We start from the raw sequence: 22,651 nt of genomic DNA, 5'->3' as shown, positions 1-22,651 counted from the left end.
TAGGATTACTGTCCTTATAAGAGGAGATGAACAGATTGCCAAAGCACAACCAAGGTTTCTGCCAGCCAACCCATGGCCAATATAAAGGTCAGCAAGTTCAGGCTCACAGTGTCCATGTCAGAAATTCAAGGAAGGGCTTGGTCATTTCTATTTATTGGTGTGAGTTCAGTCCCCCAGGCTACGACAGTCGTGTCTGTGCTGAGATTGTCCACTGGTGCCCCTGGGAAGGTAAACAAGACTTGAGCACCTGCTGTATGAGCAATGATTCTCTCGACTACCCTGCTACCTGGGAATTACTGTCCCGTTTCAGAAGAGGGAAATGGAGGTTTGCAGAAATGAATATACTTACCGAAGGCCACAGAGTCTTGGAGTTCTGGAACCTGGATTTACACCCATTTCTCTCTGACTCTAAAGCCGGGCCTCTCTCTACTGCAACACGGACCGTCTACTGCCATGGGAATGTTCTGTAGTCCATCATGCCCCCTCCCCTCCACTGAAAGGTAGAATAATTATGGGGCTTTGTGTCATATTATGTTGTAGTTATTGTTGTTATTTTCAGTCTGTGTCTTCTGCCAGAGTCACTGGGTGGATATCAAGGGAAAGCTGGTGGAGTCTCACCGGGAGCCTTCAGCAGATGGCTAGGAAGAGAGACATGACTCATCTGTTCTCTTAAATGATTGTTTCTAGGTCTGACAGTTGGTCGGGTTAGACTCATGTGATTGTAGGAAAGTCGGGCTTCTTTCTTTATGACACTTGCAGTCCAGTGGAGAGTGATTTCCCACAGTGCTGGACCAGGAAGAGTGAGGAGCCACCAGAGCAGAAACCACTCCTGCCTTGCCTCAGAGTCCGGGAGGTGCTGCCCTCTACAGGATAAATATATAGATAAAGGTCCTGCTCTGGAAGCTCAGAGCTGCTGCAGAAATTTCTTTTCTGATGTAGGCATCCTTCCCACCCCATGTTTGTTTTCTTGGGAAGAAAATGTAGCCATATAAACATAGATTCAACAGCATCCACAATAATTAAATAATTTCTTCATTTGTTTGAGTGTAATGTTCTCTTTTAATCTCCCGGAATGAACTGAAAGATGGAGAGTGGGGAATTCAGACTTTCAGAAGCTGTTCCTGAGGACTGTAATGGTTTTGCCTAAGTGGACAAAGGAAAGGATTTGTGGAACTTGGAATTAGAAGGAGTAGTCCTAGGTATGTGCTGGGACATGTCTAATAGTTGGCTTTCTGGAAGAAAAAAATATAAAGCCCTGAGTTACAGTGTTTGTCAATTTCCACGGTGTAAATACTCCCAACATAGCTCGTCTGAAATGGCCAATGATTTAACAATTGGTTCAAACATTCCCTGAGTGTTTAGCAGGGGGCTGGCTCCGCTGTGCTGGTATGAGGCAGCTGCAGCATCCACAGAGTAGCCCACTCCCGAAGGGCAGAGGCTGCTCTACATTCGAACCTCAGTGAAAGTTTCAAAGACTATTGGGATGGGGGGGAAGCCAAACAGAATTCTTATCCTTTACAAAAGTGCTAGCTTATAAAGAAAACGTTCTGGTTTGAGAGAAAAATGAAGTATAGCTCTTGCAATGTTTGCAAACATGGCTAAACAATAAATTATACACTCTGTATTTGGAGCAAATACATTAACTAGGTTACAGAAATTGGTCATCAGAGCACTGAATAAGATAATGGTCTACAGTAAAAGATGGCTCCAAATTAAAAAAACACACACAAGAAAGTTAAGAATTAATGTTCATCAAAATAACATATGGAACTTAAAAGGGCACAGCTTATTGGACATGTTTTACCTTTGCTAGAGTTAGAACGTGTTGTTCTAAAATTTGATAAAGAGAATAAACAAACCACCAAATAGCATTAGTACATGGCTGTATGTTATAATTTTATGAAATTATGAGTTTGTTAAAAATAAAACCAAATACATCTACTTTCATAAAAAGTTAAGTCAAAAGAGAGGGAAAATCAAAGCCAAAAACTGGGACAAGATATTTGCAATATACACAATAAAAAATCTTTGTATTAAGTAAATAAAGGCCTTCAATAATAATTTAAAAAAAGATAAAAGAAACTGAGAAAAAGGAAACCAAGCACAAATGTCTCATCATCTTGAAAATGGTAAATCTTAATAATCAGGAAGCACATTTAAACTAAATATGATACTATTTGTCACTCACCAACTTGACATAAAAAGTATGACCTAGAATGTGGAGCAAGTAGACTTCTCACTCATTGCTGGCGAGAACATAAATTAATACAAACGTTTTGGAAAAACAACTTGGCATTATCAACCAAACTCACCACAATCAAATTCAATTCCACCCATCGAAACTCTTGCACCAGGACATGTGTACGAGATTGTTAAAAGCAAGCCTGTTTGTAATAGCAAAAAAGAAACGACCCAGATATTGAAATAAGTTGTGTTATATTCATGCTTTGGAATACTATTCAGCACTGAAAATGAAAGAATGACTACAAAAGACATCAACATACCCTTACCTAAAAAAACCTATCATTGAACAAAATAGGCAAATTATGATTGGTAAATCCGTCCAATATAATTCTGTTTACAGAAAGTTCAAAAACAAGCAAACACCTTACCATATATTGTTTATGATTACACACATGTGATAAAAGCAATGTTTAAAAAACAAGGGAGCCCTAGCCGGTTTGGCTCAGCGGTTAGAGCGTCGGCCCACGGACCAAAGAGTCTCGAGTTCGATTCTGGTCAAAGGCACGTATCTTGATTGCGGTTTGTCCCGGCCCAGCTGGGTCGTGCAGGAGGCAACCAGTCCATGTGGCTCTATCACATCGATGTTTCTGAACTCCGTGTGTCTCTCTCTCCCTCCCACTCTGTCTGATGATAAATGGAAAAATATCCTCGGATGAGGAATAAACATTAAAAAAAAATAAATTTAAAAAGCAAGGGAGTGATAAGCACGAAGTTTAGGATGGGGGCTACCTTTGGAGAAAGGCAAGGAGGAGCGTGCCACCAGAGTTAGGGGCACAGGTAGCTTCTGCGGTGTCATACTATCTTATCTCATTAACTTTAAACGAGGGACTTTCGATGTAAAAATTATATACTCAATATTCCTTCTGTTCATAATCCTTCTTTGAACTTTTCCTTGTGGTAAGTTTTGAGCATCTGAAATCTGTCTCTCAGTGCAACCTAGTGGAATTCCAGGGCTTAGCCTTAGAAAAACCACAGGATGATTCTGGTATCACTATTCAAGGAATATATAATTTTATTTTAGTAATGCATTGTGGTGTCTACCTTTTTAAAAACTAGTTGATGGGCTATAATCTACCTTTTGATAGAATGTATTGGGGTTACATTGAATAATTAAATAGGTTTCAAGTGTAAAATTCTATAGTACATAGTCTGTATATTGTATTGTATGTTAACCACCCATAGTCTAGTCTCCTTCTGTCACGATTTATCTCCCCTCTGCCCTCTTCTACCTGCCCTCATCTCCTTTCTCTGATAATCACCATACTGTTTTCTGTCTATGAGGTTTTGTGTGTGTGTGTTTGCTTTTTGTTTTTGCTTAATCCCTTCACTTTTTTCACCCAGCCCCCATTACCCTCCCTTCTGACAGCTGTCAATCTGTTCTCTGTATCTATTAGTCTGTTTCTATTTTGTTTGTTTGTTTGTTTATTCTGTTCATTAGATTCCACATATAAGTGAAATCATATGGTACTTGTGTTTCTCTGACTGGTTTATTTCACTTAGCATAACACCCCCTAGGTCTATCCATGCTGTCTTGAGAGGTAAGATTTCCTTATTTTTTACGGCCAAGTAGTATTCCATTGTGTAAATGTACCACAGCTTTTTTATTCACTCATCTACTGATGGGCACTTGGGCTATTTCCAAATCTTGACTATTGTAAATAACACTGCAATGAACATAGGGGTGCATATATTCTTTTGAATCAGCGTTTTAATTTCTTTAAATAAATTCCCAGAAGTGGAGTCACTGGGTCATAAGGCAGTTCCATTTTTAATTTTTCAAAACTCTTCACCAGAGGATACATTTATTGATTTTAGAGATAGAGGAAGAGGGGTGGAGGGAGAAAGAGAGAGAGAAAGAGAGAGAGAAACATTGATATGAGAGAAAAACATTGATCGGTTGCCTCTCATATGTGCCCTAACTGGGAATTGAATCTGAAACCTTTCTGGTGTACTGGACAACATTCCAAGCGACTGAGCCACTGGGCCGAGACAATTTTTAATTGTTGGAGGGAACTCCATACTGTTTTCCACAGTGGCTACACCAATCTGCATTCCCGTGAACAATGCACAAGAGTTCCCCTTTCTCCACATTCTTGCCAAACTTGTTGTTTGTTGATTTATTGATGGTAATCATTCTGACAGGTGTGAGGTGATATCTCATTGTGGTTTTAATTTGCATTTCTCTGATGATTAGGGATGTAGAGCATGTTTTCATATATGTATTGGCCATCTGTATGTCCTCTTTGGAGAAGTGTTTATTCAGGTGTTTCACCTATTTTTTAATTGGATTGCTTGTTTCTTTTGTGTTGAGTTGTTTGAGGTCTTTACAAATTTTGGCTATTAACTCCTTATCAGATGTATCATTGGCAAATATGCTCTCACATTAAGTGGATTGTCTTTTCATTTTGTTCATAGTTTCCTTCGCTGAGCAGAAACATTTTAGTTTGATGTGGATCCATTTGTTTATTTTTTCTTTTGTTTCCCTTGCCCAAGGGGCTATGTCAGAAAAAAATATTGCTATGAGAAATGTCTGAGATTTTACTATCTATGTTTTCTTCTAGAATTTTTATGATTTCGAGTCTTACATTGAAGTCTTTGATCCATTTTGAGTTTATTCGTGTGTGTGGTGTAAGAAGGTGGTCTAGTTTTATTTTTTTGCATGTATCTTTCCAATATTCCCATCACCATGTATTGAATAGACTGTCTTTACTCCATTGTATGTTTTTTCTTCTTTGTCAAATATTAGTTGACCATAAAGGCCTGGCTTTATTTCTGGGCTCCCTATCTGTTTCAGGATCTGTATGTTGATATTAACTGTGCTTTGGTTAAAAAATAAATTAGGGGTTACTGAGATTGGCCAGAAGAATATTTAAAAATAACCCTGGGTGGTTTAGCTCATGGTTAGAGTGTTGACCTGCGGACCAGAGACACAGGTTTGATTCCGGTCAAGGCCACATACTACCTCAATTGCAGTTTGGTACCCGACCCTTGTCGGGGTCGTAAGAGAGGCAACCAGTTGATGTGTCTCTCTCACATTGATGTTTCTTTCTCTCTCTCTCCCCCTCAGTCTATCTGAAGATAAATGGAAAAATATCCTCAGGTGAGGATTTCAAAAATAAAAATAATAATAGCTAACATTTATTGATATCAAACTATTTTTAGTGTGTCACAACAACTCTACAGTGTAGATCACTTTTCAGATGAGGAAACTGGGGTGCAGAGAGATTGAGTAACTTGCTCAAAGTCACAGAGCTAGTGAGCAGCAATGCCAGGATTTGAACCCAAGCAGTCTGGCTTGAGACCCTTCACTTAACCTACACTACTTCCTTAAGGATTAAGTATTAATATATAATAATAGAACTCCCTAGTCATCTGACAGGGACTGTAGTTAATAGGCCAGTGAGAGAAAAGTCTCCACTGGTAATGGAATTGTTTTGGGGAGAGATGCACCAGGCAAGACACCTCCCTGTTCTGAGGGGAGTAGCTTATTAGCGCGGACACATAAGAAGCCTCCGCCTGGTCACAGCTTGGATTCTCCTTCACATTTTATCTACCCCATTCAGATGGTACCGCGAGTCCCAACCTACCTCCTCTGGTTCTTCCAGACTTGCTGGGGAACCAATCATAGCCAAGGTATGATGCAGAAAGAACATGATACACCGTCCTGAGAGGAAAATGCCTGGGCAGGATAGAGCCAGGACATGGACAGTGGGAGGACAGGAGTTGGGGTCAGTTTCTTTTTTTCTTTTAAAAATAGCTTTTGGGAATTAGGAAAAATGATGGCGGGGAGGTAAATGCAGTATTCGCGTCCTCCCACAATCACATCAAAGTTACAACTAAACTACAGAACAACCATCATTCAAAACCGCCTGAAATTGCCCTGGCCGGTTTGGCTCAGCGGTTAGAGCGTCGGCCTGCGGTCCCAAGAGACCCGGGTTCGGTTCGCGCTAAGGGCATGTACCTCGGTTGCAGTTTGTCCCCGGCCCTGGTTGGTCATGCGGGTGGCAGCCACTCGATGTGTCCCTTTCACATCAATGTTTCTCTCTTCCTCTCTCCCCCTCCCACTCTACCTGAACAAAAAATGGAAAAATGTCCTCAGGTGAGGATAAAAAAACAAAAACAAAAAAAACCCCGCCTGAAATCAAGCTGAATGGAAGTCCTACAACTACAGAATTAAAGAAGCAGCGGCATTGAGATGGTAGGAGGGGCAGAGGCGGATGGGCTGGTCCCACACCCACGTGTGGCAGATAAAAATCAGGAGGACACCTTGGCTGGGAAGGTCCTCCCTGGGGACTGAGGGGTCCTTGTCCCGCACCGGGCTCCCCGCTCAGGGTTCCAGTATCAGGAAGAGAATCCCCATAACCTCTGACTTAAAAAACCAGCGGGAACTGAGGCTCAGGGAGGCTGAGGCGGCTGGAGCCCCAGGCAGCTCCTCTTAAAGGGCCCGCGCATGGACTTATCGGACTCTCTCCCTCTAAGATTGGAGGGGAGGCAGCTCGAAGGGCGCCAGAGACAGGAAAGAACTGAGCTGTTTGGCATTGGAGCGAGGGCTGGAGAGGGGGCTTTCTCCGGGACAGACGTGCAGTCAGAGGCCTTTGTTCCTTTGGTGAGCCTTTGCTCGGGGCAACAGACAGCCGCAGTATCTGGGACTCCAGCAACCTGGCTCACACTGGTAGCCCCGCCCTGGTGATTCCCTGAGGCCCCACCCCACCCAATTTTCAGGCCTACCCAAGCTGTTGCCAGTTGGTTAACTATAGGATTGGCCTGTCTTGGATCCTGTTTCAGGTTTTCCTAAATTCTTTCAAACAAGCATCATCTGGTCTCAGCTAGCCCCATACCTCTTCGTTAAGTAATACACAGAAACAAACACAGGGAGGCAGCCCAAATGAGGAGACAAAGAAACAGGTCCCAAATGAAAGAACAGAACAAAACCCCAGGAAAAGAATTAAGCGAAAGGAGATAAGCAATTTAACAGATGTTGAGTTTAAAACACTGCTTATAAGGATGCCCAATGAACTTAGTGAGAACCTCAGCAAACTTAGTGAGGGCCTCAAGAGCATAAAAAAGGACCAGTCAGAAATGAAGGAGGCACTAACTGAAATAAAGAATAATTTACACAGATTCAATAGTAGAGTAGGTAAAGCCAAGAAGCAAACCACTGATTTGGAATATAAGGAAGCAAAAAACACCCAATCAGAACAGCAAAAAGAAAAAAGAATCCAAAAAAATGAGGATAGTGTAAGGAGCCTCTGGGACAACTTCAAGCGTGCCAACATTCGCATCTTGGGGGTGCCAGAAGGAGGAGAGAGAGAACAAGAAATCAAAAACCTATTGGAAACAACAGTGGCAGAAAACTTCCCTAACTTGGTGAAGGAAACAGACATAGATGTCCAGGAAGCACAGAGAGTCCCAAACAAGATGAACCCCAAGAGGCCCACACCGAGACACATCATCATCAAAATGCAAAAGGTTCAAGACAAAGAGAGAATCTTAAGAGCAGCAAGAGAAAAGCAGTTAGTTACCTACAAGGGAGTTCCCATAAGACTGTCAGCTGATTTCTCAAAAGAAACTTTGCAAGCCAGAAGGGAGGGCAAGAAATATTCAGAGTGCTAAAAAGCAAGAACCTACAACCAAGATTACTCTATTCTGCAAAGCTGTCATTTAGAATCGATGGCCGAATAAAGAGTTTCCCAGACAAGGAAAAGCTAAAGGAGTTCATCACCACCAAACCGTTATTATATGAAATGATGAAAGGTCTTCTTGAAGGAGAAGAACAAAAATATGAACAAACAAAATGGCAATGAATACATAGCTATGACAATTGAATCTACAAACAAAATGAACAAGCAGAACAGAAACATTCTCATAGATACAGAGAACATTTTGTTGGTTGCCAGATGGGAGGGGGTTTGGGGGAGTGGGTGAAAAAGGTGAAGAGATTAAGAAGTACAAATTGGTTGCTAGACTGACAAACCTTAAAGGGAAGGGGTTGAGGGGTGGGAAGAAATAAACCAAAGAACTTACATGCATAACCAATGGACACAGACAACAGTGTGGGGAAAGGCAGGAGGGGGACAGGAGTGGGGAGGAGGGGGTCAATGGGGGAAAATGAGGAACATTTGTAATACACTCAACAATAAAGATAAAAAATAAATAAATAAAATGGCTTTTGGTTGATTTTTTAGAGAGAGAGAAAGAGAGAGAAACCTTGACTTGAGAAAGACACATTGATCGGTTGCCTCCTGCATGCCCCCCACTGGGGATCGAGCCTGCAACATGGAAGTGTGCCCTGACTGGGAATTGAACTGGGGCCTCTCAGTCCATGGGACGCTGCTCAATCCACTGAGCCACACTGGCCGGGTGGGGTCAATTTCTTTTTATATTTATACCACTCTATATAGTACACTTCTGTCTATCTTTCCTTAAACTTATGGTCTTACGGAGGCTTGAAGCCATAGGTAGTGCCAATTGCTGGACCCACTTTGCCAGCAGGTTGCCTGGACTATCCCCTTGATACTCCAGGCCCTTTGGGTCTCTCACTATTGGGTAGGCGGAGACCTGCCATTCTCCCCTGTACCCAGGCTGTGGTTGGGGGTTGCCTAGAGATTAGAGATTGAGGATCCTTCAGTATTTTCTGTGGAGGGCGGCTGAGCCAAGGTCTCTTGTTGCTCCTGTGGTGTTTTCAGGGCTCACCCAGGAGCATTCTACCCAAGGTCTCTTGATCCTGTGTGCTGGCAAGGCCCGTGCAGGAGCCTTCTGAGCCGCGGGCAAGAATGTATCGACAGTCTCGACCTTGAGCTCAGAGGCCGGTGGAAACATCTGGTGTTGAAGATAATGAAACTTTTAAACTCCCCCCCCCCCACTTCATTATTGCTAAATAATAAGCATGCTGAGCTAGCTCAGGGTCACTGTTTCTCCGTTAGAGAGCCGTGTCCCACGTGGCCCCAGCTTTTCTCTATATAATGTCTCTGTGTCTTTCTTAGTCTCCTGTCACCCCTCCCCAGGTCTGGTTTGACTAGCTGTGCAGGTTGCGGCAATTTTGTACACCAAGTCATAAGCTAGGTTCATCTGCAGATAGAGAGGTCAAGGGGCTCAGCTGTGGGGAATCTGCGGGCATCAGAGTTGGGGAGAGTAAGGAAGCATTAGCTTTGGAGGAGAGAAAAACCAGCCTGCAGTGATGGCTGGGGAAGTACTGATTCTTACCTTATGGACCCTTAATCTTGGGTAACAGGTTAAGTCTAGGTAATAAAACCTCAAAAAAAAAAAAAGGGAGAATTCTCCCATTTCAACATTTCCCCTCCCCACCACAACCCAACATTTTTTTTGTTTTTGTTTTTAATCCTCACCTGAGGACTTTTTTGCATTTATCCTCAGACAGAGCAGGAGGGTGAGAGGGAGGAAGAGAGAGAGAGAAACATCGATGTGAGAGAGACACACTGAATGGTTGCCACTCACACGACGCCAACTGGGGCCGGGGACAAACCACAACCGAGGTACGTGCCCTTAGTGGGAACCGAACCTGAGACCTTCTGGTCTGTGGGCTGATGCTCTAACGGCTGAGCCAAACCGGTCAGGGCTACCCAACAGTTCTTAGTCCAGGTTCCCAGCTATTCTATTTGGAAACCATCCCAGAGAGCAGAAGTGAGACTGGGCAGTGACACAGGGCAAGAGCAAGGCCAGCATGAACACGTATTACAGAGCCGGCCACGAGTAAGGGCCCCAGAGCTGGGGCTGGAACCGGGGGAGGAGCAGAGTAAGAAGTGCCTCGGCACTACCCCGGGAGTCAGGTAAGAGCATCGATCAACTGGCTCCCATCTCCATTGCCAAGGGTGGGCCCTCCTATGTTCACTTGCGGACATGTCATTGCTGTGCACACCTGAGCGCCCAGTGAGTTTCCCTGAGCATGACATACAGTCACGGAGCCGACTCAACGCAAGGTGCTGCCAGGCTGCGTGGGCATGAGAAGGATCAAAGCCACGTGGAACTCCCCACTGTAGCAGTGGCTGGAGAAAGCAAGGGGCCAGAGGTCTGAAGGGGGTGAAGAGCCTTGTCCGGTGCACCATACCCTGTGCCTTTCTAAAGTGTGGAGAATAACACAAGCCTCCCCAGGGTGTGGGCACAGTATATTCACTCAGAAATGAAGGGACTGATGGAATCTCAGGTTGAAAATAAAAGGAAAAAGAGGAAAATACATTGCTTAGCCAAGAGAGGAGAGGGCGGTTACAACTGGGAAGGACAGAGAAATGTCCTTGTGAAATGAGCCGGCCGTGAACCCTGTGATCCCACACAGACAGAGCCCCCAGAGAAATGTGGTCCGGAGCCCAGAGCTCTGGAAGGCACTGGCCATGCTTGGGGCTATGTATGACAGGCTCAGGGACAGGGTGGCATTCCTTGCAGCAAGACTGTATCTGCTACACACCGCATAATATTTTCCTTAAAATAACTTCTTTTTGTTTTCCTGCCAAAGAAGCAGTTTCTTAGAAGCTAGAGTAAACTTAGAGTAAAATGATGGCCATTATGGTTAGAGGATCCAAGGACAAGGAGCTAGAGGAGGTAAGTTTCTCTAGCAATGACCAGCAACTGTTTGTTAGCTAGGGTTTGGCCCAAACTCCAGAGCTGAACCCGGGTAGGCTGGGCTGCACTGCCTGTTCTGGGCTGCACGTCTGAGCACCTTCTCCTCTAATTCCAAACTCAGCCTCCAGTCCCCAGACCGTGACGGTCATTCCAAGCAGCACCCACCACCTGGGAGGAGGGAACCAGAGAACCGGAGCGGGTGTTTGGCCCAGCTGGAGCCCAGTGCCCAGGCACACCTCGCAGAAAGCCATTTCTCCAAAATTACTCCAGTTTAAATAAGCTGAGAACAGAACAAGCTGTGTAACGGTTCTACGTCACTGCCTTTAGTTAATTAAGGGTAAACTCCTGGGGGAAAAGTACAGAAGCTTACGAAACACAGAAATTTATGCTTCATGTAACAGTTGTGGTGAGTAATCCCCTGCCAGGGGCCTGGGTTCTGCAGTGTCTTTCAGATTCCTTCCAAGTTTCTGCTCTACCAGACCTCAGACTGATCACTGCTACTCGGAGGGTGCCCAGGGACCTGAAGCCTCGGCACCACCCGGGGTCCCGTCAGAAATGCAACACCTCGGGCTCCACCTCACATCTCCGGTGGCAGCCAGGACATTACAGAATGCGTGGGCACCGGAGCAAAGTAAAAGTGTGTGGACCTTTGTTCAGAAACTATTAAGAATTCCGCATGGTGCCCTGTCCGGTTTTGCTCAGCAGTTGGAGTATCGGCCTGCAGTCTGGATAGACCCGGGTTCGATTGCCGCTAAGGGCATGTACCTCGGTTGCAGTTTGTCCCCGGCCCTGGTTGGGTCGTGTGGGTGGCGACCACTCAATGTGTCCCTTTCACATCAATGTTTCTCTCTCTCTCTCCCCCTCCCACTCTATCTGAACAAAATATCAAAATATATATGTGTGTATATATATATATATATATATATATATATATATATATGTCCCCGGCTGAGGATAAAAAAAAAAATTCCACAAGAGAAAGCAGGGCATTCATCCAAGCTGGGGCTCAGCTACAGGCCCCAGGCCGTGCAGTGGGCAGTTCACTGGGGACAGCTCCACGGCCAGGGCAGTGAGACGCCGAGACTGTGTCAGTGAAGCCAGGCTCTGCCTCTGGCGTCAGATGTGAATACGCCTAACTCGCCAGAGGAACACAGTCCCTGAATCCTCAGATAGGTTCGGTCACCCGTCTGGAATGATGGATTTCCTGGGCAAGACGGGAACCGCCCTCCGGGAAAACCTCTGTGTTGTGGACAGAGCTGTGCTGGTCAGCGTTTCCTTAGCCCTGGAAGAACTCCCGGTGGGACGTGTCCAGCCGCGCTGTGTTCTTATTTGCTCCCCAGCCCAGGCTGACTGGAAACTCCAGGCTCGTCCTCTCGGCACAGCAGCTCTGGAAGTCTGTGCTGTTATTCAGGGCATTTACTGAACCCAGATTTCTTCCTCACGAAGGGGTGGGAGACGCTGGCTGTGGCCCTGGCCTCACTCTAAAGTTACTGCTCATGACAGGAGGGGACAGTCCAGCCCCTTGTTCTGCCACAAAATGGTTAAGATGGTAAATATTATGTGATGTGTATTTTACAGTAAACAAACAAACCAAAAATAAACAAAACGATGTGGAGAACGGAATCGGACAGACTCTGGTGGCATTTCAGCAGTTGGGCTCTGGGGCAAAGGGCATGTCAGGGTTGAGCAGGGGCACAGCCAGAGGACCACGTGCACAGTGGGCCCGAGAAACTGAGAACCCAGGATAAGAGGCAAACTTGGGCTCTGAAACTGAGAAACTAAGTCTGGAAACAGGTCATAAACGGCCTTAAATGCCCTCCATGCCAAGGATGCCTTAAATGCCAAGCCCAAAGCCAAGGATGTGGGCTGTATTCTGCAAGCAGAGGGGAGTCACCCAAAGCTTCTGATTGGGAAGAGGCATGACCAAGGCTGTGCCTCAAGAGGACACGGACTCTGACAGTGGATCTCCAGCTAATGTCCCAGGACAGCAAGAGAAGCTCTCTTTCTCGGGGGCCTTGGTCTATCTTTAGGGGAGGATAACCCTACATGTAAACCCAGGAACAATGTGGGAGGCAAGCTGAGGCAGACTAAATGAGTCCCTGGACCTACAGGTCCCAGATCTGGCAGTATCCTTGGCACCCATATTTTTAAGAAGCTCCAGTACTGATTCTGATGTGTAGCAGGTTTGCGAATCCGCGGACTAGAGGATACTTAAGGTTGCTGACACGTTATGTGCTGAGACTGAGAGGTGGCATTGGGAAGGCAGTGTTTAGAAGTGAAGTACGTCTTAAGTCTGCTGTCTGGACAAGAACTAATGAGAATGTGGGTGGTGGCAATAGAGAATGGAAAAATATGACCAATGTAAAACACCAGCACGTAGCATTGAGAGGATTTACCTAGTAATTGGCAGTGTTAACAAAATTCAGCCCTGACCAGTGTGGCTCTGTGCATTGAGCGTCGGCCCATGGACTGAGAAGTCCTGGTTCGTTTCCTGGTCAGGACACAGCCTGGGTTGCAGGCTCAATCCCCCGGGGAGGGGCGTGCATGGAGCAGTCAATCAATGCTTTTCTCTCATATCAATGTTTCTATTTCCCTCTCTCTAAAAATCAATTTAAAAAAATGAAAGACAAACAAACAAACAAACAAACCCATAATTCAACAGAGTACGTGGGCCAGGACATCTTTTTAGGAGAAGAAATCAGAAAAGTTTTTTTGTTTTTTTTTTAATCATGTAGATTGCCTCTTCTTTCTATGGGGGATAGAGAGGGTCCACAGTGACAGAGGACCTCCTTGGTGTTAACCAGAAAATTCCAGACTAGTTGATTAAGATTATGTTTCTGGCAGAGGTTGAAAGTACAATTGGATCAAGTATTAAATATAGGTTTAGCATATCATGTGCTTTTAGCACGAGTGACTCCATTTTGAGCTTGACATTTTCTTTTTACAATTCTCCCCCATTTTGATCAGACTCTCAGCTCAATTAAGAGATGTGATAAAAAAATTCAGGCATCAGTGTTGCTCTCAGCCACCACTCTGCAGCTCTGCTGACCCTTGGTGTGGCGTGACGTTTGCTCAATCTCTGTGACATGGCTACGGTTTTCTCTTTACAGCAGGGAGCGCTGAGAAGAGGAAGTAGCAAGGATGACTATAAGGTTTGAGCCTTGACCAAGACAGTGACAAATTTAATACGTGTAAGGAAGTTGTGTACTTCAACTTTGGTCTTCCCACTTTCTGTGAATTATACAAAACAATTTACATGGGTCTGATCCCTACTGGGTGAAACGATGATATTCTAAACCTTTTAAACAGCAGCTAACATTTATCAGCCCTACAGCATAGGCACTATGCACTACGTTTGGTCTCATTTAAGGGCCACTACTAGGTAGCTCTGAACTCACTCTATGTGCTACATGCTTCACATTTATTCTCTTATTTAATTCTCAAACTACTTTGAGTAAGTGCTGCAATTATACCTGTTTTATTTATTTATTTATTTAGTATTATTATTATTTTTTAATTCTCACCCGAAGGTATTTTTCCATTTATCTTCAGATAAAGTAGGAATGGGGGAGAGAGAGAGAGAGAGAGAAACATCGACATGAGAGAGCCACATCCATTGGTTGTCTACTGCAAAACCCCATCCAAAGCCGGAGAGAATTCAAACTGAGGTACGTGCCCTTGACCAGAATTGAACCCATGACTCTTTTGTTTGCGGGCTGACGCTCTAACTGCTGAGCCAAACCAGAGATGGCAATTATACCTGTTTTACAGGTGAGAAAACTGAACCTTAGAGAAAGAAGATAACGTCCTCAAGTTCACTTAGAAAAAGTCAGAGCAGATAATATAGCCAGACAACCAGCTTCAGAATGCAAGGTCTCCACCACTGTGCTACCCTTTAACTCTGTTAAAACAGCAGTAAAGTTTGGGGGAAAAGAAGTAAAAGTAAGGCAAACTTGAGTCATAGTCTGTCTCCCATGTTTAGGCAAGTCAGAGGTAACAAGTTGTATTTGAAAACACCGCCTATTGTCCAGGTAGACTGTTCCAATGTAAATGTTTGACTGAAGGGAATTTTTTGTTTGTTTTTTTTTGCCTTGGAAAATGAATTCTAATGATGTGATGTATTTGTCTTTAATGCTAGAAATTTCCTTCTGTACCTTTCTGGTAAGTGAGATTGCTGTAATATGCCCTAGAAACATCTGTTGGGAAATGACTGCACAACTGTGCCAGGTCCGGCTGTTCCCTTCTGAGATTTCCTCTGGGCTGTCTTTGGACAGTCACAGTGTAATAACAAAAGCTGACAGTGAAGGGTGGGCTCTGCCCTTTACCTCAATACAGACTCACATTCAACATAATCCATAAAGACTAAATCCAGCTAATGGGAAGGTATACTATTGTGATTTGTAAAACATATATATTTGGTCTTTGTCCTGTTTTTGGCAGAGCTGCTAAAACCCTTGGAATCGTCTAACTGGTGAGAGAGATAAAGGTGTCTTGTTAGGTCAATGAAGTGACTTTTGGAAAGCACCTATGGATGGGGGCTGGTTGCCAGGGAAGCCAACCATGAGATTTCAGGGTTGGAACTTTCAGTCTCTCCCTGACCTCCAAGGAGTGGTGAGGAGTGGAGATTGAGTTCAGTCACATGATTTAATCAATCATGTCTATGTTATGAAGCATTCATTGAAGTCCAATAAGACCAACGGACATAGACAACAATGCTGGGGAGATGGGATCGGGAGGAGGATGCTTAGGAGGGGAAAAGGAGAAACATCTGTACTAAACACTAATTAATTAATAAAAAAATCCAATAAGACTGGGTTCAGAGAGCTTCCGGGTTGGTGAACAGGTGGAGTTCTGTGAGACTGGAGCTGGAGAGGACACGGAAGCTTCTGGCCCTTTCCTTATACCTTACACTGTGCATCTGGCTGTTCCTGAGTTATAACCTGTTTAAAAAACAAAAATTATATTGAGTACATTTGAAGATCTAATGGACTTTATTGAGTGATTCATGAACCAGGTAGCATCCCATCTACCAAGTAGAGAGGTGCTTCGATAAGTTTTACAAAATGGAAGGTTTTTATAGGCAGAAACTGGGAAGGACAAGGTAGTGCTTAGCAAAAGAAAAGAAAGCAGCGTTTCAGGCAAGGGGCACTTTCCTTTGTGGTAGGGCAGCCAGGGTCTCTTTACACCAGAGTATCTCACCAGTGTCGACCAGGGAATTCCAGACTGGTTGGTTTAAAATTACACTCTTGGTGGCGCTTAGCAAAGGTGACTCCATTTGGGTCCTTTGTTTCTTTTTAGCATCCTGTTATAATACATTGATAATCCAGCAAATAAAATACTTTTCTGAGTTCCCTGAGCTTCTCTAGCAAATTAATTGAAACCAAGGAGTGGGTCAAGGGCACAAGGGATGTACTGCCTATCAGTCAGAAGCACAGTTACAGCCTGGACTAGTGATTGGCGTCTAAAGTGGAGAGCAGCCTTGACCAGTTTAGCTCAGCAGTTAGAGCGTTGACCGGCAGACCACTGAGACCCAGGTTTGATTCCGGCCAAGGGCATGTACCTCGGTTGCGGTTCGTTCCCAGCCCCTGGTTGGGGTCGCGCAGGAGGCAACCAGTCGATGTGTCTCTCTCACATCAATGTTTCTCTCTCTCTCTCTCTCTCTTTCTCTCTCTCTCTCTCTCTCTCTCCCTCCCTCTCTCCCTCCCTCCCTCCCTCCCTTCTTCTCTCCCTCCCTCCTACTCTGTCTAAAGATAAATGAAAAAATATCCTCGGGTCAGGATTAAAAAACAAACAAACAGAAAATAACTAATATTGGTGGGGATGTGGAGAAATAGAAACCTTTGTGTATGTTGGTGGGAACATAACATGGTGTAGCTTCTATGAAAAACAGTATGGCAGTTACTAAAAAAATTAAAATTAGAACTACCATGTATGTGATCTAGAAATTTTACTTCTGGGTATACACCCAAAAGAATTGAAAGCAGGGTCTCAAAGAGACATTTGTGCAACGTGTTCATAGCTGCATTACTCACAACAGACAAGAAGTGGAAGCAACCCAAGTGTCCACTGACAGATGAATGGATAAACGAAATGTGGTATACACCTATCACAGAATATGATTCAGTCTTAAAAAGGGAAGGAAAGCCTGGCCAGCGTGGCTCAGTGGTTGAGCGTCCACCCATGCACCAAGAGGTCACCAGTTCCATTCCTGGTCAGGGCACATGTCCAGGTTGTGGGCCCGATCCCCAGTGTGGGGCATGCAAGGGGCGGTCAATCGATGTTCTCTCTCATTGATGTTTCTCTCTCTCTCCCCCTCTCCCTTCCTATCTCAAAAATCAATAAAGAAAATTTTTTTTAAAAAAGAAAAGGAAGGAAATTCTGACACATGCCACAATATGGATGAACCTTGAAGATGTTATGCTAAGTGAAATAAACCCATCACAAAAAGACAAATGCCATATGATTCCATCTATATGAGGTACTTACAATAGTCCAAATCATAAAGACAGAGAGTAGAATGGTGGTTGCCAGGGCTGGGTAGAGGAGGAAAGGAAGAGTTCTTTAATGGGCAGAGTTTCAGTTTTGTTAAGAAGGAAGGCTCTGGAAATTGGCTGCACACTACTGCCCACATTCCTCTTCTCTCAGCAAGCATTCCAGGCACATTCCCTAGGCTGGGTCTGACTCCCCTACTGCTGTCCTCTGGCTCTAGTCAGCGCCTACTCTAGGTTAGTGTAGGAAGGTCCAGATCTATCCACTCTCATCTCTACCACATTACACACCCATCATTCTTTCTTCTATAGGGAAATGCAATGGCCTTTAAAGTCTCCCTTTTGGATGAAGGTACAAGGATGGGGCAGGTGAATGGACTATGGATTCCATCTCAAGGTTAGCAACTGCCTGACATTTCTTCCCAAAATTATGTTACTAAACTCCTGCAGTCAAGCCCCATCTGACTTTTCCGGTTGAAATTGCCGTTCTCTAACATCGCACCCTCCCAGCATTCTTATGCTTCATCCCAGCTTTCTCTGCATCCTTCCTGATTCTTCTGTTCTGATCATTAGGGCCAGTGGGCCATTTCCTGATCATTTGAATGGTGTTTCACTTCTCCACAACATTGTAGAAAATTTCCACTCTACCGTACATTACTGGGTTCCAGTGCCCTCTAAATATAACCTGCCATCATGACCTTCCATAGTAACTGATCGTGAGCACACTTGAGTCTGGAGGACGCCCTTTTCCAGGGCAGAGTCCACACCACGTGGGTGCTGGACGTTTTCTTTTCCAGGGTAGTCGGTGCTTCCTTTCCTCCTCCTGCACCCTAGGGTCCCGGCTTCATCCTGCACTGTCCCCTTGCAATGGAGACCATTCTGCTGTTCCACTTGCTCTGTACTCTCACATTCTTCAGTCAAATCTCTTTTTAATATTGATTACTCTTAACTGCAAATGTCAGCACATTATTGTGCAGGGGAAAAGCAAACTTTCTCACCAGGTGTAAGAGTGAAAATGGGCAAAAAATCCCAACTTGCTCCATCCCTGAGAGCTGCCAGGTTGCACAATCTGGGAAACTTAGATGTGTGTGAACAATAACCATCGTGTTCTGGATGCTGGTTTCTGACCAAGAGGAATTTCCTCATCTCAATGCATTGCTTCAAACCCATCTTCCCATTGGTCCCACGAGCAAAGCATCAGCATATATAGCACCAGGCACGTCCTCCAGGCAGGCGGCACAGGCAGCTTCACCAGGAGCCTCAGCAGCACCGGACAGCCAAGGTGAGGTGCTAGAACTTTCCTCCAATTCTCTTCTTTGCGGATTCTCTTTCCCCGCCAGCATTCTTGTGCTTCCCCACAGCTCTCTGCATCTTTCCTGCGTCTATTGTTTTGACAATTAGCATTCACCAGATGTGAATATTTGGGGGTAGAGATTTTGTCATATACTTCTTCTGTGTGAGGTAGTAATGGGTACAGCAAGCATCCTACCAATATTTACAGATTAACTCATCTCATATTACAGAGAGGTATAGCGGACACTGACTTCTAAATGTCTTTTGGAAAAGGCCTGTCCAGTTGGGTTTCAGGGCTGAGAGGGGATGACTGAAATGGAAATCGGTTTATACACAAGCCCATTGCAGTCTCTCTCTCACCCAAGAAGTCACGGGGATTGTAGTGAGACACAAGCAAATGGAGAACTAGAGCCTCTGGAATTCTAACTATATCATCTATCTACACATACACATATATGCACACGCAGTTGTATGTTCTCTACATATATTTATATATATAACTGTGTTGGGTTTATCTTTAGAACACAAGAATGGGTCAACATTACCCCCTGGAAAAAAAATAAACCAAACCAAGTAAAATGTGTTGTTCTTGGTGTGTCTCCTTCACTGTACAGCACGATGAAGCTTTCCATGATCGTCGTTTTCTGCTCCCTGGTCCTGGGCGTCAGCAGCCAAGGATGGGGCACATTCCTCAGGGAAGCTGGTCAAGGTAAGGACCGGAGGCTGTGGAGGCTGCATCGGGCTTCCCCCAGGATTCACCTGAGCAGAGGCCACATCCCCACTGGGCAAAGGCCACAGTGGGTAGAAAAGAATCTGTTTTCATGACAGGGCTTCCTCAGACTTTTTCTTAATCGAAATATATTTGATATATATCATTGTGTAGATTTAAGGTATATAACATGCTAATACATCTATAAATTGCAATGACTGCCTTTGTAGAGAAAATTAGCCCTTCAATCATGTTATATAATTATCCTTCCTTTTTAGTAGTTGGAGTAATTAAGATCTAGCCTCTTAGCAAGTTGTATGATTAGAATGCAATATTGTTGTCTATTTTCACTACACTGTACATTTGATCTCTAGGGCTTATTTACTTCTAGTTGTATGTAAGATTGTCTGTCTTGTTTCTCCCAACCCCAGGCTTTTCAGGCCAGCTTTGCATCCTTCTGTGGGGACCCCCGGGTCTCAGGCCACATTAGGTTTAAGCCCCAACTTTCATCACAAGTGTGGAGGAGATCTAGACGCAGCCATCACGTTCCCTAAATACAAACTGGGCTCTACAGCCCCCTAGTGGGAAATTAGGAACAGCTCGATTCTATGTCTCAGGTAGCCATGAAGTGGGTGCATCAAACTTGTAGAGTGTATTCCCACACCCCACCCCACTTAGTCTTTACAACCAAGGTTAACTGAGCTTTTAACACCTGCTAGGCACTGTTATAAGAGATTTCCATGTATGAATGAACATGTTTTCAGCCTCAGGAATTAGTCCTTCATCTTGCGATGCAGCTACCATTACCCCCTAACAGAAACTAACGCACAGAGAGATCAGATACCTGACAAAGTCCCGAAGCAGAGCAGGACGTAACCCAGGTTGCTGAGCTCCCCAAACCTTACTATTAACCACGATACTAGACTGCCTCCCAGACAAGACTGCACGTGGAAGAGTGAGGAGTTTGTGAACACATATTCTGTTCTTTATCTGAGCAATTGACAAATGTGGGGATACGGTGCCTTTGAAATAAACTTCTCTAGAGCACCTCCCTCTACAATAAGAGGCACAATGAACTGCATGTTGATGATTCTGCTGGGGCTGAGACCTGGCCAGAAGCTGACAGCAAGAGCTATATACCCATTGTAAAGTGGCAAGAATGGTTCCATTCATAGAATCTTACTGTGTCATTATTTTTCTGTGATCGTCTGAATAACTTCACAACTTCCGGACAGCAGACACGAGAATCACTGGGGTCTGAGAGCTTTGTGAAATGCCGATGTCTGGGTCCGCACTCACCCCTTCATTAAATGACCATTTCTGGGTTGAGGCTGAAATTCAGCCTTTACTGAGCACCCCAGTTGACGTCATGCACACTACATCCTGGGAATCGCCACCTCCAGGTTTGCTGCCCACGAGTGACAAAATGTGTCGGGCATTTCTGAAACACTTGTTCTGCAAGTCTGGACTCCGAGAATCTATTTAGATCAGTAACGCAGAGTAAATATGCTGTACCTCTCAACGAAGCTATCTTTCTGAACACCAGAAAGAATAAATGCATGGACATGTCTTATCTCATGGAGGTATCACATAAGCTCTCATTTCAACTGTACATTTTGCCCTTTTCCTATTTAATTTTTTAAAAAATCTTTGCCATTTTATTCTAGCTTGATTAGACTCCTTTCATCCATAACTCCCTGATTTTCATCTCTGTTTAGTTCCCTTATTTTATTTATTTATTTATTTATTTATTTATTTATTTATTTATTCATTCATTCATTCATTCATTTTTGGCCCCACCCTTTCTAAGGACCAGAGAAGTGATGGTACAATGAACACCTAGAATGTTCTCGGCATTATACAGAATTTTCTCAGATCTTCTGAGAGAGGCAATACTTGCCCCTTTTATTGGGAGGACACTGAACTTTAGAGCGGGTGGTTCACTTGCCCTTGTTCTGCATCTATTACCCCATTTCTTAAAAGCTCTTGTAGGGTACACAGCACCTTTATCACCTGTATTGAACTCCGACAGTTGCTCAGGTGCCAAATGTGCCCAGACATTCCGATGTCCCCAGGACCAGTTGTCCTCACTTTGCTCACAGGGATGAATGTCTCCCATTGACTAGGTTGGGGGCACTGTGCCCATGAACCTCAGAATCACCGTTGTTCTCACATCTCAGTCAGGGGTTCCCTGCACCTTTCCAGGCGGAGGTTCCTTGCACAACCTCACATCCCTTCAGGACCATCCCACCTCTCCTTTACGCACATCACACAGCCAGAACAAAGTAGCAGCAGAACTTAGAATGGAGAGAAACAGAATAAAATTGGCAAGAAATGTGATTTTCATAACATTAACCTAAAGAAGTGAAAAATAAAGAAATATGAAAAAAAAAAAAAAAGAAATATGTGTTTCCTGACAATATAGTCTCCAAGGGCTTTTCGATAACCAAAATCTTAGAATCAATGGGAAGGAAACTTTTATTCCTCTATTATGCCAAGATGTGATAACCTTCACTTCACTCTTTCCCTTCCTTCCCAGGGGCCAAAGACATGTGGAGAGCCTACTCTGACATGAGAGAAGCCAATTACAAAAATGCAGACAAATACTTCCATGCCCGGGGGAACTATGACGCTGCACGAAGGGGACCAGGGGGCGCCTGGGCTGCTAAAGTGATCAGGTACCTGGGCTCCTGGGGATGCAGGACAGGTGAGCAGAGCTTGGTGGCCATGGATGGAAATTTCCTCTGGAGACTGTGGCCCGTCCTCCTCTTGCCAACCCTGCCCCTATGCCCAGAGTGGGCTCTGACAGAGCCGGAGCAAGGCTAATGGAATGGGTGATTCCCACCCTCCCCTATGGGTGCTGTCCACCCAATGTGTGGGGATTCCCCGGGGCTGAGTGGGCTGTGTCTGGGCAGGGTCAGTGTTTAGTTTCCTTCCTGGCTCCTCTCAGTCATTAATCCCTAGGAAAGGGGAGAGTTCGGAGTGTGGGGCTGGTTCTCATCAGCCCCCGATTCGCCTCTTACCTGCCCTCCTCCATTCCAGCGATGCCAGAGAGGGTTCTCAGAGAATCACTGACCTGTTTAAGTACGGATCCAGTGGCCATGGAACGAGGGACTCGAGGGCTGACCAGGAAGCCAACAGATGGGGCCGGAGAGGCAACAACCCCAATCGCTACAGACCTGCTGGCCTGCCCAAAAAGTACTGATCTTCACTCTGCTCCCAGGAGATGGGGCTGTGAGCCCCTGGGGTCAGGGACAGGAGTCATTGACTTGTATGTACATCCCCAGATGCTGACAGGGGCACATAATAGCTGCCTAATAAATGCTTAAGAGTTTGAATGTTA

General features: G+C 44.7%; 1 protein-coding gene across 1 annotated transcript; it reads left to right on the top strand.

Moving 5' to 3' along the window:
• Positions 1 to 18,549: 18,549 nt before the first annotated feature.
• On the top strand, positions 18,550 to 22,587 carry LOC118627958 (serum amyloid A-2 protein-like). Its single transcript, XM_036258546.1, has 4 exons — positions 18,550 to 18,588; positions 19,214 to 19,308; positions 21,848 to 21,986; positions 22,351 to 22,587. The coding sequence occupies exons 2-4, from the start codon at positions 19,218 to 19,220 to the stop codon at positions 22,511 to 22,513; spliced, it is 393 nt and encodes a 130-aa protein (XP_036114439.1). The 5' UTR covers positions 18,550 to 18,588; positions 19,214 to 19,217; the 3' UTR covers positions 22,514 to 22,587.
• Positions 22,588 to 22,651: the final 64 nt, after the last annotated feature.

The sequence above is a fragment of the Molossus molossus genome, unplaced genomic scaffold (assembly GCF_014108415.1).
Source record: "Molossus molossus isolate mMolMol1 unplaced genomic scaffold, mMolMol1.p scaffold_m16_p_13, whole genome shotgun sequence".
NCBI classification, from domain to species: Eukaryota; Metazoa; Chordata; class Mammalia; order Chiroptera; family Molossidae; genus Molossus; species Molossus molossus.
The sequence above is the reverse complement of the archived record's forward strand: the minus strand, read 5'-3'. Positions and strand labels throughout refer to the sequence as shown.